Source organism: Macaca mulatta, chromosome 11, assembly GCF_049350105.2.
Source record: "Macaca mulatta isolate MMU2019108-1 chromosome 11, T2T-MMU8v2.0, whole genome shotgun sequence".
NCBI classification, from domain to species: domain Eukaryota; kingdom Metazoa; phylum Chordata; class Mammalia; order Primates; family Cercopithecidae; genus Macaca; species Macaca mulatta.
The window spans coordinates 127,953,732-127,967,922 of NC_133416.1; the positions used below are offsets into that span (position 1 = coordinate 127,953,732).

At 50.1% G+C, this 14,191-nt stretch overlaps 2 protein-coding genes across 4 annotated transcripts in view; one reads left to right on the plus strand and one right to left on the minus strand.

Moving 5' to 3' along the window:
* Positions 1-11,596, minus strand: LOC114670971 (uncharacterized). 2 transcript variants are annotated; one of them, XM_077955434.1, is made up of 3 exons: positions 10,954-11,595; positions 3,009-3,374; positions 1-885 (listed from the first exon to the last, which is right to left on the minus strand). In XM_077955434.1, exon 1 carries the CDS (start codon positions 11,582-11,584, stop codon positions 11,105-11,107), a length of 480 nt encoding a protein of 159 aa, XP_077811560.1. In that variant the 5' UTR covers positions 11,585-11,595; the 3' UTR covers positions 1-885; positions 3,009-3,374; positions 10,954-11,104. The 2 variants fall into 2 exon arrangements, with proteins under 2 accessions (XP_077811560.1, XP_077811559.1); XM_077955433.1 differs by lacking the exon at positions 3,009-3,374 and having other exon boundaries at positions 10,954-11,596.
* CABP1 (calcium binding protein 1) overlaps positions 11,542-14,191 on the plus strand; it is a 26,863-nt gene continuing 24,213 nt past the window's right edge. The window contains exons 1-2 of one of the 2 annotated variants that reach the window (XM_028829984.2): positions 11,542-11,806; positions 12,080-12,255. In XM_028829984.2, the coding sequence (XP_028685817.2) occupies positions 11,602-11,806; positions 12,080-12,255 (381 nt within the window). In that variant the 5' untranslated portion in view covers positions 11,542-11,601. Of the gene's footprint in view, positions 12,256-14,191 lie in introns of both variants that reach the window. The other variant, XM_028829983.2, reaches the window with a different exon arrangement.

Consider the following 14,191-nt stretch of genomic DNA (forward strand, 5'->3'; position numbering starts at 1 on the left):
CAGGTTCTGATTTTTTATTTTTATTTATTTTGAGACGGAGTCTCACTCTGTTGCCCAGGCTGGAGTGCAATGGCATGATCTTGGCTCACTGCAACCTCTGCCTCTTGGGCTCAAGTGGTTCTCATTCCTCAGCCTCCTGAGTAGCTGGGGTTACAGGTGTGCGCCACCACGCCCAGGTAATTTTTGTATTTTTAGTAGAGATGGGGTTTCACCATGTTGGCCAGGCTGATCTTGAACTTCTGACCTCACATGATCCACCCACCTCGGCCTCCCAAAGTGCTAGGATTACGGGCGTAAGCCATGACGCCTGGCCTCCGGCTCTAAATCTTATGGCTAGCAACTGACAATTATGTCCCTCACCAGGTCGGTACCCTTTAGGTAGTCGCTGGATAGACATTTTTTCAGGCCGGGGGACCAGAATAGAATGTGTGAGGGCGACTCTGGAAAGTGGACTTGCTCTTATGAATGGAGTGGATTGTGGTCTCACATTTTCTGAATCTGTGAAATCATTCCACTCGTTAATGAGGTCCTTTTAGAAGAGGAGGGAATAGATCTCCTTTAGTGACATGACTTTGACGAGCAAATCAATTCGTTCCATTTGTTTCCTCTTTGAAAACAGCAATCCTCGAGCGTTACATAATCTAATCTTCATGCCTCACTGGTTTGTTCTGTCCTCCTGAGGAATTGGCAGATGGTGCCAATGCGGAGACCCGCGCACACGCCTCGCAAGCCTCATGGTAACAGGAGAGTTGCTCACAGTGTCTGTCTCTTTGCTGTGGGGTCCCTCGCTGGCATTTGTTTCCCTGGATCGGTTGGCTCTTTAGCCTCCCTCAGGCACTGCTGGCTTCTTGCCCTCGGCTCTCATTCCAAGATTAATTGGAAATGCTGAAAGCAGATAAAAAGAGAACAGAAAGTGAAGTTGAAAGGGCAGAGAATTTGCTGGATTTTTTTCTAAAAGCCCTCCTCCGTTAAAGGCTGAGTATCTTTGGAGATTTTTAGCTTCAGAATGGTGACTCCCTCCTTTAGCCTGGTCCCTGTGTACATCTTTGTTGCTGGGTTACACACAGCACAGGGACAGGGCTGGCTGTGTCAGAGCTGGGAGAGTAGAGATCTGCTTGATAAGGTCTCTGAATTTCTCCAACAGCGAGTCACGTATCTGCGAAATGATTGTTCCCCAGATAGGGCAGTTACCTGGAGTCCACCTTCAGGTCGGTGATGTCACTTACAAAGGGAAAATTATCTCAGAACTCCGTAAGGTGAGGAGCCTCCCGGCAAGGCCCTGTCAGCCAGAATCACAATGCTGAGATGTCCTAGTAGAGGCATTGCCTATACATCTTGTTTAAAAATCTGGAAGTGGCAGCTTCCAAAGGAAAGGAGTATGGGCAGAGTTCTAACATTGAGGACTGGAAAGCAGCTGATGTGCTCTGGTATTGCTTTTCAATTGTTAAAATATTGAAATACTTCCATACTACTGGGTAAAGAGTTGAATCTTTGAATTCCCCATGCTCCCATCCCTCTGCTAATACTTAAGTCTGTTGAGAGGATCTTATTTTATTTAATTTCATGAGGAGTTCTACCTGTCCATGCAGCAATGGGAGCTTCCTTTGCTGAACCCATTTTGCTTTCACCGTGCGGTACCAGTAGGCCTTCTTGGTGCACGGCCAGGCACCACTCCAAGTGCCACAGATGTAACCGCCCTGCTCACAGACTGCACTGTTGGCTGACTGCTTTTGGATGGAACCTCCAGGCAATTAAAACACAGAACCCTCCTGCCTGTGGCGAAAACATGCCTGGTCCTTAAAGGTCACATACACCTTTATGCTTGCGGTCACTCAGGATCCAGGTTGTATTTGCACGCAACAGAAATGAGCTGTCTGAAGGAGAACAACAGCCCCTGCTGCATCTTCTTTTATGGCCACCCTCCTCCATCCACTGAGTCCAGGCATAGAGGACTCATTTCCATAAGAGCAATAATGGGCCAGGTGCAGTGGCTCACACCTGTAATCCCAGCACTTTGGGAGGCCTAGGTGGTTCGAGAGCAGCCTGGTCAACATGGCAAAACCCCATCTCTACTAAAAATATAAAAATTAGCCAGGTGTGGTGGTGCACGCCTGTAATTCCAGCTACTTGGGAGGCTGAGGCAGGAGAACTGCTTGAACCTGGGAGGCAGAGGTTGCAGTGAGCCGAGATTGCACCACCGCACTCTAGCCTGGGTGACAGAGCAAGACTCTGTCTCAAAAAAAAAAAAAAAAAGAAAAAAGAAAAAAGAAAAAAGCAATAATGGTTATCTTTTCAAAAATTTGTTATTCATTCACTAAATAATATGATGTGAGCACCTATTATGCTATTATGTTTTGGTCACTGTGCTAAGTCCAGGATGTACCTAAAGCAGAGCTTGTCTCTGCTTTCATGGAACGTCCAGTTTAGTGGGATGTTGGGAGACAGACCATAAAGGAGGCCGCAGTGGCTGAAATGTGGTGGGGTCATCTGAACATGCGTTGCTTTCGTCTCATGGAAACTGCATAGATGTCGTGGGTGGCTTCTGGTGTGTGGTCAACTTATCGAATGTATCTACCCTGTTAGAGTACCGGGGTGCATGGCACCAGTATTAAAGGTGCAAAGCATAGGGGGTGACTACTTCCTGCATCCAGTGAGGATCTCAGAGAGGTTGGGAACTGCTCTGGATTAGGCAAAGAAAAGGGGGAATATTCTGAATGAGGAATGATGAAGACTATAGGTTCTAACATTTGGAGATCAGGTATGCTATTTATTTATTTATGACAGAGTCCCGCTTTATTGCCCAGGCTGGAGTGCAGCAATGGGATATTGGCTCACTGCAATCTCCACCTCCTGGGTTCAAGCGATTCTTGTGCCTCAACCTCCCAAGTAGCTGGGATTACAGGCTCCCGCCACCATGTATGGCAAATTTTTGTATTTTTAGTAGACATGGGGTTTCACTATGTTGGCCAGGCTGGTCTCAAACTCTTGACCTCAAGTGATCCACCCACCTTGGCCTCCCAAAGTGCTGGGATTACAGGCATGAGCCACTGTGCCTGGCCAAGTGTGCTGCTGGAATCCAATGGCGCGATCTCGGCTCACTGCAACCTCTGCCTCCCGGGTTCAAGCGATTCTCCTGCCTCAGCCTCCCGAGTAGCTGGGATTACAGGCATGCGTCACCAAGCCCAGCTAATTTTGTATTTTTAGTAGAGACGGGGTTTCTCCATGTTGGTCAGGCTGGCCCCGAACTCCCGACCTCAGGTGATCCGCCTGCCTCAGCCTCCCAAAGTGCTGGGATTACAGGTGTGAGTGAGCCTTCGTGCCCTGTCCCAAGGGTATTGTTTTTAAAAGATGGCAACTTCTGACCAATCAGTCATCTGTAAGGAATAGGATTTCCTTCATCAATGCTTATCCCTCCTTTGCCTCAGTAACCAAGTGAGTTCAGTCACCAAAATCATAATTCATGCCCCTAAGATGGTCCAGTTGACCGTTGTGCTTGTCAGTATTAATTATTTTTGCTCTATCTGTCCTGATGGTTTGATTTTTCTTTTTATTGAGTTATTATTTATATGCAGTGAGATGTACAGTCTTATGTGTATAGTCAGTTTTGACCCATGCATATATTCTTGCAACCCATACCCCTTTTCATTTTTATGTTAAAAATCTTGGAGGCCAGGTGCAGTGGCTCAAGCCTGTAATCTTTGGGAGGCCGAGGTAGGAGGATCTTTTAAGCTCAGGAGTTTGAGAACAGCCTGGGCAACTGAGCGAGACCTCATCTCTACCACAGATAAAAAAAAAAAAATTAGGCTGGGTGCGGTGGCTCACGCCTGTAATCCCAGCACTTTGGGAGGCCAAGATGGGCAAATAATGAGGTCAAGAGATCGAGACCATCCTGGCCAACATGGTGAAACCCTGTCTCTACTAAAAATACAAAAATTAGTTGGGCATGGTGGCACGCGCCCATAGTCCCAGTTACTTGGGAGGCTGAGGCAGGAGAATTGCTTCAACCCAGGAGGCAGAGGTTGCAGTGAGCCAAGATTGAGCCACTGCACTCAAGCCTGGCAACAGAGGGAGACTCTGTCTAAAAAAAAAAAAAAAAAAAAAAAAAAAAAATTGGTCCAGTCAACCGTTGTACTTGTCAGTATTAATTATTTTTGCTCTATCTGTCCTGATGGTTTGATTTTTCCTTTTATTGAATTATTATTTATACACAGTGAGATGTACAGTCTTAAGTGTATAGTTCAGTTTTGATCCAGGCTTTTTTTTTTTTTTTCTGAGACGGAGTCTCATTCTGTCGCCCAGGCTGGAGTGCAGTGGCACAGTCTCCGCTCACTGCAAGCTCTGCCTCCCGGGTTCATGCCATTCTCCTGCCTCAGCCTCCCAAGTATCTGGGACTACAGGTGCCTGACACCGCGTTTTTTTTGTTGTTGTTGTTGCTGTTTTGTTTTTTTGTTTTGTTTTTGAGACTAAGTCTTGCTGTGTCACCCAGTCTGGAGTGCAATGGCACAATCTCCACTCACTGCAACCTCTGCCTCCTGGGTTCAAGTGATTCTCCTGACTCAGCCTCCCAAGTAGCTGGGACTATAGGCATGCGCCACCACACCCAGCTAATTTTCGTATTTTTAGTAGAGCCAGGATTTCACCATGTTGGCCAGGCTGGTCTCGAACTCCTAACTCAAGTGATCCACCCGCCTTGGCCTCCCAAAGTGCTGGGATTACAGGCATGGGCTGCTGCGCCCAGTTCCAGGCATAAATTCTTGTAACCCATACAAACCCTTTTCATTTTTATTTTAAAAATCTTGGAGGCCAGACGTGGTGACTCACATCTGTAATCCCAGCACTTTGGGAGGCCGAAGTGGGAGGATTGCTTGAGCTCAGGAGTTTGAGACCAACCTGGGCAACTGAGTGAGACTTCATCTCCACTACAAATAAAAAAAATTAGGTGGGCATGGTGGCATGCGCCTGTAGTCCCAGCTGCTTGGGAGGTTGAGATGGGAGGAATGCTTGAGGCTGGGAGGTCAAGTCTCCAGTGAGCTGTGATGGCACCACTGCACTCCAGCCTGGGCAACTGAGTGAGAATTTGTCTTGAAAAAAAAAAAAAAATCTTGACATTCTCTCAAGTGATGGACATTTGGGTCCAAGGGCAGATTATTGGAAAAGAATCTTCTATGTAGTCCACTGACTATTACCTCCACCCTCTAAAATCTCATCCAATCCTTTCCTGAGTTTTGCAATCACACAGAGGACTTAAAACCGTAAGAACATTTTGTAATCCCAGCTTTCTGAAACCCAACAGAGATATTGTCATCTGAAAACAAGGGGAGATTAAGTGCAAAATTTGATTCTGACAATAGCAGAAAGGAACAAGTTAGACAAAGAACGTCACAGAGAATTAATTCAAGCACCGCCGTGTAAAAGCTCCACAACCTTTTTCAAGACTCTAAACATGACATACAGTCTTGGTGAGGAAACAACCATTTTTAAAGGAGTTTGCTACAGGGACATGGCATCATCAAACTGAGATCTGTTAAATGAGAGATCCAGGTACATTTTAGGAGTTTTGCTCTTAACCCTGCCTTACTCTTTCTGGATGGATTCTCTTAGACATGAAGCATAAAGACAGCGAAACACACTGTTCTCTCTACACTGATGCAGTCCTCCCAAACCCACCTTTTCTATTCCACTGCCCGTGTATGCTGAGGTGCCTTTCCTGCGCTGCAAAACAGCTCTTTTTCTGCCTAGTTTTCACCCGTGATTATACAGTCAAATAATATAACAACATGTAATTATTTAATAATTACAATTTGTGTAACACCTAAAGGCAAATAGAGGTTTTATGTGAAAATGCTCTTTTTTTTTTTTTTTTTTTTTTTGAGACGGAGTCTGGCTCTGTCACCCAGGCTGGAGTGCAGTGGCTGCGATCTCGGCTCACTGCAAGCTCTGCCTCTCGGGTTTACGCCATTCTCCTGTCTCAGCCTCCCGAGTAGCTGGGACTACAGGCGCCCGCCACCTCGCCCGGCTAGTTTTTTGTATTTTTTAGTAGAGACGGGGTTTCACCGTGTTAGCCAGGATGGTCTCGATCTCCTGACCTCGTGATCCGCCCGTCTCGGCCTTCCAAAGTGCTGGGATTACAGGCTTGAGCCACCGCGCCCGGCCGTGAAAGTGCTCTTTTTGTGAGATGGAGTTTCACACTGTCGCCCAGGCTGGAGTGCAATGGTGCGATCTCAGCTCACTGCAACCTCTGCCTCCCAGGTTCAAGTGATTCTCCTGCCTCAGCCTCCTGAGTAGCTGGGGTTACAGGCACCCGCCACCACGCCCAGCTAATTTTCGTAGTTTTAGTAGAGACGGGATTTCACCATGTTTGCCAGGCTGGTCCCGAACTCCTGACCTCAGGTGATCCTCCCGCCTTGGCATCCCAAAGTGCTGGGATTACAGGCTCGAGCCACTGCGCCTGGTCGTGAAAGTGCTTTTAAAGCTGTAAAGGTATATACAATCCAAAAATACTCTTTTAAAATTGTTTTTACATGGCAGGATACTTGGAAGCAACTGGATTTCCATTGCACCTCACAATCAGTGAGCAAGCCATTCTCATTTTCCACATTCAGGATTTTCCATGTCTTAATGATGGTATTTCTGGAATATTCCTGGATCTGACCCAGCCTCTGAAATTAGTCCTCATGACCTCCCCACCAGACTTAAAATCCATGAAGAAAGGTATGATACTCACTTATTTACTATTCTATTGCCGAGGCCTAGCCCTTGGTGGGCACTCAGTAATTTCTGTTAAGTGAATGAACCTTATTGGTCTTGCCTTCAGTCTCCTTCCATCCTACCTGACAATGTATTTTTTGCATTGCATTTTTGAAGCATCATTTCAAAACCACAGTTCTGGGCCGGGCGCAGTGGCTCACACCTGTCATCCCAGCACTTTGGGAGGCCAAGGTGGGCGGATCATTTGAGGTCAGGAGTTTGAGACCAGCCTGGCCAAACTGGTGAAACACTGTCTCTACTAAAAATACACACACACACAAAAAAATTAGCTGGGCATGGTGGCGGGCACCTGTAATACCAGCTACTCGGGAGGCTGAGGGAGGAGAATTGCTTGAACCTGGGAGGCGGAGGTTGCAGTAAGTCGAGATTGGATCACTTCACTCCAGACTAGGTGACAGAGCGAGACTCCATCTTAAAAACAAAAAGCAAAAACCAAAAAATCCACAGTTCTGCTTGCATTTTGCATTGCATTTTGAAGCATCATTTCAAAAACACAGTTCTGCTTGCATCCTACACAAACTCACAAAACCTTCAAGGATTCTCCATTGCCAATAAAATAAAGTACAAACTGCTGAATGTCACACTCGAGATCTTTCATGGTCTAGTTCCAAACCACCATTTTAGGCCCATTTCCCAGCCCTTATTCTCTCTCCCTGCCCAATCGCCAAATGATTCCCAAGCATGCCATGCAGGTTCACACTCCCAACCCTGACTTAATCTATGCTCCCTGCCTGACATGACCTTCCTTTGGCCCTCTTTATTCATCTGATCGAATTTCACTTATTCTTCAAAAAGCAGCTCAAATGTGACCTCGTCTAATGCTTTCTCTAGCTCCCCTTAGGGTTCTCCCATATAATTTAGGTCACAATCCTCTTATTACATGTTTCCCAGTTTAGCTGGTTTTCTCCCCTGACTCTCTGCCTTTTTTGTTTGTTTGTTTTTGAGACAGGGTTTGGCTCTTTTGCTCAGGCTGCAGTGCAGTGGTGGGATCTTGGCTCACTGCAACCTCTGGCTCCCGGGCCCAAGCCATTTTCCCATCTCAGACTCCCAAGTAGCTGGGACTACAGGTTCATGCCAGCAAGCCCGGCTAATTTTTGTATATATTTCTTTGGTAGAGATGAGGTTGTAGGCTGGGTGCGGTGGCTCACGCCTGTAATCCCAGCACTTTGGGAGGCCGAGGCGGGCGGATCATGAGGTCAGGAGATCGAGACCATCCTGGCTGACACAGTGAAACCCCGTCTCTACTAAAAATACAAAAAAAATTAGCCGGGCATGGTGGCAGGCTGTAGTCCCAGCTACTCAGGAGGCCGAGGCAGGAGAATGGCATGAACCCATGAGGCGGAGCTTGCAGTGAGCCGAGATTGTGCCACTGCACTCTAGCCTGGGTGACAGAGCAAGACTCCATCTCAAAAAAAAAAAAAAAGAGAAAGAGATGAGGTTGCACCATGTTGCCTAGGCTAGTCTTGAACTCTTAACATCAGGTGATTCCTCCCGTCTTGGCCTCCCAAAGTGCTGGGGTTATAGGCATGAGCCATTGTGCCTGGCCCCAATGGTGCTTTAATAATGCCAACTATCATATGCCACCCACTGCTGCAAACCCACCAGTGGCTTCCCTTCATGCAAAGCCTTGGCTTTTTTGGCCCCTGCTTTCCTCTCCAGTTTCATCTCTCCTACATTCCCCCTCGCTCACTCCAGCCTCCTTTGTCTCCGCTTCTCCTGGAACATGCCAAGCTATTCCCTCCTCAGGACTTTTGAACAGCCTCCCCTCTGCCTGGAAAGCTCTTCTCCCAGATATATACATGACTTGCTCCTTTACTTCATTTGAGTTTCTACTCAGATATTCCCTCTGCAGAGAGGCCTTCCCTAATCACTCTCTAAAAGAGCACCCTCAGCCAAGCACAGTGGCTCATGCCTGTAATCCCAGCATTTTAGGAGGCCGAGGCGGGAAGATTGTTTGATGTCAGGAGTTCAAGACCAACCTGGCCAACATAGCAAGACCCTGTCTCTATGCAGAAATATTAAATAAAAATAACAATAAAAATAAAAAATATTAAATAAATATAAATAAATATTAACGGAGGGCACCCTCCATTAAGCCCTAATCTCTTACTTGCTTTATTTCTCCTCATGGCATGAAACACCAACAGTTTGTCACCATTACTTTTCCATGCATTTATGTATTTGTTTATTTGTTGCTGAGGATAGAGACCATTTTGTTTGCTATCATATCCCTGGTACCTAGAACACTGCCTGGCAGATAACAGGCGCTCAATTATTTGTTGAATGAATGGATCAATCTTTGTATCCAAGATGACTACTGTAGTGTCTGGTTGTATACGTATTTGTCAAATAAGTGATCAAATTAATACATTTTACAAACGAAATGGAATCCTGGCATATGTCCAGGATTATCTGGGATATGAGTGCAGGTGTTTCATCCATTTGCTTCATGGACATAATTTTTATTTATTTACTCTAGTAATCATAGGTAACATAATCAGATTCTTCAGTTTTTCAGAAACTAGTTGGTGATCAAGGTCTTGCCCAAAAATATTTAGGGCATTCCAGAAAGGTTACCAACAGTGGCACAGCAGGGATTTAGAATACCAGCAGTCCTCTGCCTCTCATTGGCTCCTGAGGGTTTCTGATAAGGTTCTTTATCTCCTGTGATTTATATTGAATGTGCCTTTGTTTTTAAACCTGCCAAACACTGATTATTCTGAGGGCTGGAACAGGTAAGACATTGACTGACCTCAGAATTCAAAGGGTGGACTCATTACACCCTGCATATTCCAGCGGACCCTGCAGTGAGCCTTCAGGGCTGCAATGCCCCAGCCTGCTTCAGGATTTGGGCTTTAGGAACCTGAGTGGCTTTGATGTGGCTATTCAGTCCCTGAAGGGTAGCTGATCTGGGGAACAATTTGCCACACTTTCTAGTTCACTTTAGCCTCTGGGCAGTTGCTTTCCCAGCCCATCCCATTTTCCTTAATTTCTTGCCTATGGGTAAGTAAAAGAAGCATGCAGGGCCCAGCGCAGTGGCTCACGCCTGTAATCCCAGCATTTTGGGAGGCCGAGGTGGGCAGATCATGAGGTCAGGAGATCGAGACCATCCTGGCTAACATGGTGAGATCCTGTCTCTACTAAAAATAAAAAAAATTAGCTGGACGTGGTGGCGGGTGCCTGTAATCTCAGCTACTCGGGAGGCTGAGACAGGAGAATTGCTTGAACCCGGGGGGCAGAGGTTGCAGTGAGCTGAGATCGTGCCACTGCACTCCAGTCTGGGTGATAGAGCGAGTCTCTGTAAAGAAGCAGACACTGCAGAGAAGGATGAGCTCTCGGCATGAGTGAAGTGTAATATTGGCAATCTGTTCGTGTATCCTATTGTGGTTTTTTTTTTTTTTTTTTTTTTTTTTTTTTTTTTTTTGAGGCAGGGTCTCATTCTGTTGCCCAGGCTGGAGTGTAGTGACCCAATCTCAGCTCACTGCAACTTTCACCTCCCAGGCTCAAGTGATTCTCATGCCTACAAGTGGCTGGGATTACAGGCGCCCACCATCATGCCTGGCTAATTTTTGTATTTTTAATAGAGACGGGGTTTCACCATGTTGGCCAGGCTAGTCTTGAACTCCTCACCTCAAGTGATCCGCTGGTCTTGACCTCCCAAAGTGCTGGCATTACAGGTGTGAGCCACTGTGCCCAGCCTTGTGTATCCTTTTAATGAGGCCGAGCAGTGACCAGACGGTGGATGGCATTGGGGCCAGGGACCAGAACAGGGAGAGCCTGGGAGGAACCCCTCTAGCCCCCTGCAAATCTCAAGCACCGGATACTAAAGAAGAGTGGTAGATGGGGCCTCATGAGATGCAGGGGGAAGGTAACTGGCTTAACTGGATGGTTCCCTGTCCAAGCACTGGGCTAGGCCTTTTGTGTGCATAGTATCGTCTACTGTTACCAAGAAATTAGTTATACTTATCATCTGCATTTTACAGAAGAGGAGAACAAGACTCAGAGAGGTTGGTGACACGTGCCCAAGTTACCCAGATGGCAGGTGGCAGAGCTGGGATTTGAGATTCAAATCAGGCCTGGGAGGCTCTCTGGCTGCCCACCAAGAGCAGGAATTTCTGTAGCATCTAGAAAGGCATGAAGGTGAAAGAGGCGACAAGAGCTGGAGGGGCAGCAAATGGGTCCTACCTGAGAGTTGACCATCATCAGGTGCTGTCCAGACCTGGCTTCTCTTCTATTCTGAGAACTGATATCCTGTGACTGACTTACCAGGCTCGTCCTAGTCCCCCCGCACGATATTGGAAGTGGAGGCAGCCCTCCACGGAGGCGCTGAGAGCCTTTACTCCCAGCAGTGTCCTGTCACTGCATTCCGGCCCCTGCGTTTGTAGGCAGTGGTGTCATAGAGTGCCTTCATGCTCCTCGGGTTTCCGGTTCTCCCTGGACCTCTGTGGTCCTCACTGCCAAAGTTGTACCCCCTGGGGAGTGCACCCTGCCTGCATTTCTGGAGGTTCGGGCGGTTCCGGGACTCTGCAGGAGCCTCCAGGCGTGATAAAGAGCGCTGCCGGCACTCTCGGGGTCTCGGCCTCTTTGGGGCCCCTTGCCAAACCCCTTCCCTCCTCGCGCTCCCGCTCAGCGTTGCAGCGTCCCCTTCGCCGCCAGGGGCCGCCCGGAAGCGGGGCTCCCCAGGGCGGGGCGTGGCAAGGGGCGGGGCGCGGCGGTACCTGGGCCGCCAGGGAGCCGGGGGTGGGCTCTCCGGGGACAGCCGGCAGCGCCCCCAGATCTGCACCGCCAGCCGCCGGGAGCTCCGGGCTCCGGGCATAGAGGCTGCGCTGTCACATGGGCGGCGGCGACGGGGCCGCATTTAAGCGGCCGGGGGACGGCGCCCGCCTCCAGCGCGTCCTCGGGCTTGGCTCCCGCCGGGCGCCCCGTTCTCTGCCCGCCGGGGGCCCCGCGCCACGCCGCACCGCGCCGCCCCCGCCGGGCCATGCGAGCGCGGGCCCCGCCGCGATGAGCTCGCACATCGCCAAAAGCGAGTCCAAGACGTCGCTGCTGAAGGCGGCGGCGGCGGCGGCGAGCGGGGGCAGCCGGGCTCCCCGCCACGGCCCTGCCCGGGACCCGGGGCTGCCCAGCCGCCGGCTAACTGGCTCCTGCCCGGGGACGCCGCAGTCGTCCGGGGACCCCAGTTCGCGGAGGCCCCTGTGCCGGCCGGCGCCGCGAGAGGAGGGCGCGCGGGGGAGCCAGCGTGGGCTCCCCCAGGCGCACTGCAGGCCCCGGGAGGCGCTGCCGGCCGCGGCGTCCCGACCTTCGCCGTCGTCGCCGCTGCCGCCGGCCCGCGGGCGGGATGGGGAGGAACGGGGACTGTCCCCGGCGCTTGGCTTCCGGGGCTCTCTGCGAGCCCCGGGCCGCGGGGACTCCGTTCCAGCCGCCGCGTCCGAGGCGGACCCGTTCCTCCACAGGCTGCGCCCCATGCTCAGCTCCGCCTTCGGCCAGGTAAGGGCCGCGCCTCCCGTCAGCGCTCCCGGGAAAGGCGCTCGGGACCCTGCCGGCCGCGGCTGCGCGTCCACAGCCTCCTCCTGCGGCCCGTGGCCCCCCTCCCCCGGGTCACGCCTCGGCTCACCCGGTCCTCCCCGGGCCGGCGCCCTTGCCGGCACTCCTCCTCCCCGTGCCTGGTTCAGCACCCCGTGCGCTGTCCACGCTCCGGGCCTCTTCGGGGGCAAGGCCCTCCCCCATAACCTCCCTCATACCTGCCGGAACCCGCCAGTCCTGGAAGGGAGCGACCTCTATGACCCTCCTGGAGATTTGCGGGGGTCGAGGAAGGGCGCTCCGAGCAGGTGGCGCCAAACCCACTCCTCTGGCCTCTGGCCAGTACTGCCGGGGAGCGACTCAGGAGAGCAAGCGGTTTGGAGTCTGGGGGTCAAGAGACGAGATCTCAGAGAACACAGAATTACTTGAGGGCGAGGGACATTAGCCACTGCCTATCATGTCCCTGAAGGCCTGGGAAAAGTTAGGAGATTCAAAAATATGAGGAAAGAGAAGAGATATCTGGGTAGGCATGGAGGGACATGCAGAGCTGTGGCTCAAACTGGAACTTTGGAGTGGTTTAAGGAGACTGTCACTCCAGGGATGCCATTGTAACGGTCAGAAAGGCCACGAAGAGGTCATCAGTGGTTCCCGCAACCTTTTCCTCAAGAGTCCCAGGCACCTGGGCACCTGCCCTTTAAAAACTGCTCCGTAGTCACAATCCAGATCTACAGTTGGGGGCTGTGCTGCTGGGGAGACAGCTCAGTAGAAGGAAACCTCTGAACTCCCGAGCAAAAAAGCCAGGGTTTCCCCTAGTTCGGAGTCTGTAATCAAGTCAAACTCATTGGCACAGCTTTGAGACAGTTCTGTGGCAGCCTCTGAGAGGTGTCATGCAGAGGTCTGATTAGAGCGTTTGCATGGTTTGTAGGGAAACAGGGGGGCCTGCGCCTTTCTGTGCTAAGATCTAAAATAAAGAAGCTGTTTCAAGCTCGTGGCTTGCCACGCCGGATCAGAATTCCAAGGAGGCCCTGTGTGTTTTGCTTCAGATCTGCACATTTCTTTTCAAAATACTACTCTGCAGTGGCTGATGCTGGTGGAGGTCTGACATGAAGGCAGCTGCACATGGATTTGGGTTGCGTGGGGCTGCTGTGGTGGGGCCATAGGGCAGCGGTGTGTGGCTTTGTTCCTGCAGGGAGCCCTCGTTAGCCGAGTTAGCTGGAAACAGTTCTCTGGAGTAGAGGTTTGGATGCAGAGCCGTGAGAGTTAGTGAGGCGATGTGTTAGGGGAGTTCATTGCAGTGGTTTGTGTTAATGAGGAGGTGTAGGCTGTCAGGGCACTAGTGGTCTTTGGATTGGGGCTGGGTTGCAGCAGGAATGCTGGTTTGTTGAATGGGTGATACCGATTCATTCATTTATCAATTACTTCTTGAGCATTTATTAAGGAAACCTTCAGGGGTTTCCTTAGTTCCTGTGGTTTGTTTGTTCAGACATTTGCGAGACACCAGGAGGACAACGGTGAACCAGGTAGCCAGGGCCCTGGCTGAACCTAGCAGTGTGGAACGGCAGGTCATTGGCTAGAATCATACACTTTCTGGTTACTCAGTTTGCTGCTGATCTGACTCAGCTCCTGGAAAAAAAAAAAAAAGAGTCCTTTTTTTCCTGTCTCGCAGAATTTGCCTGCATGAGCCCTTTCTGAGCTCCGAGCATTGTAGTGACGTACTTTTGTTTTTCCTTTTAATTTCTCAGTCATTAAATGAATTATCCAGCCCAATGTTCTGAAATGTCACCAGGGTCACCTGAGTCAGGAGGAGCTGGAAGTTCCCATCAAATATTTACTACCTCCCTCTGGAAGCTCTTGCGTCTCAGAGCTGCGGGCTTTTACTTTAAAGCCCAGCACATTCAGTTTG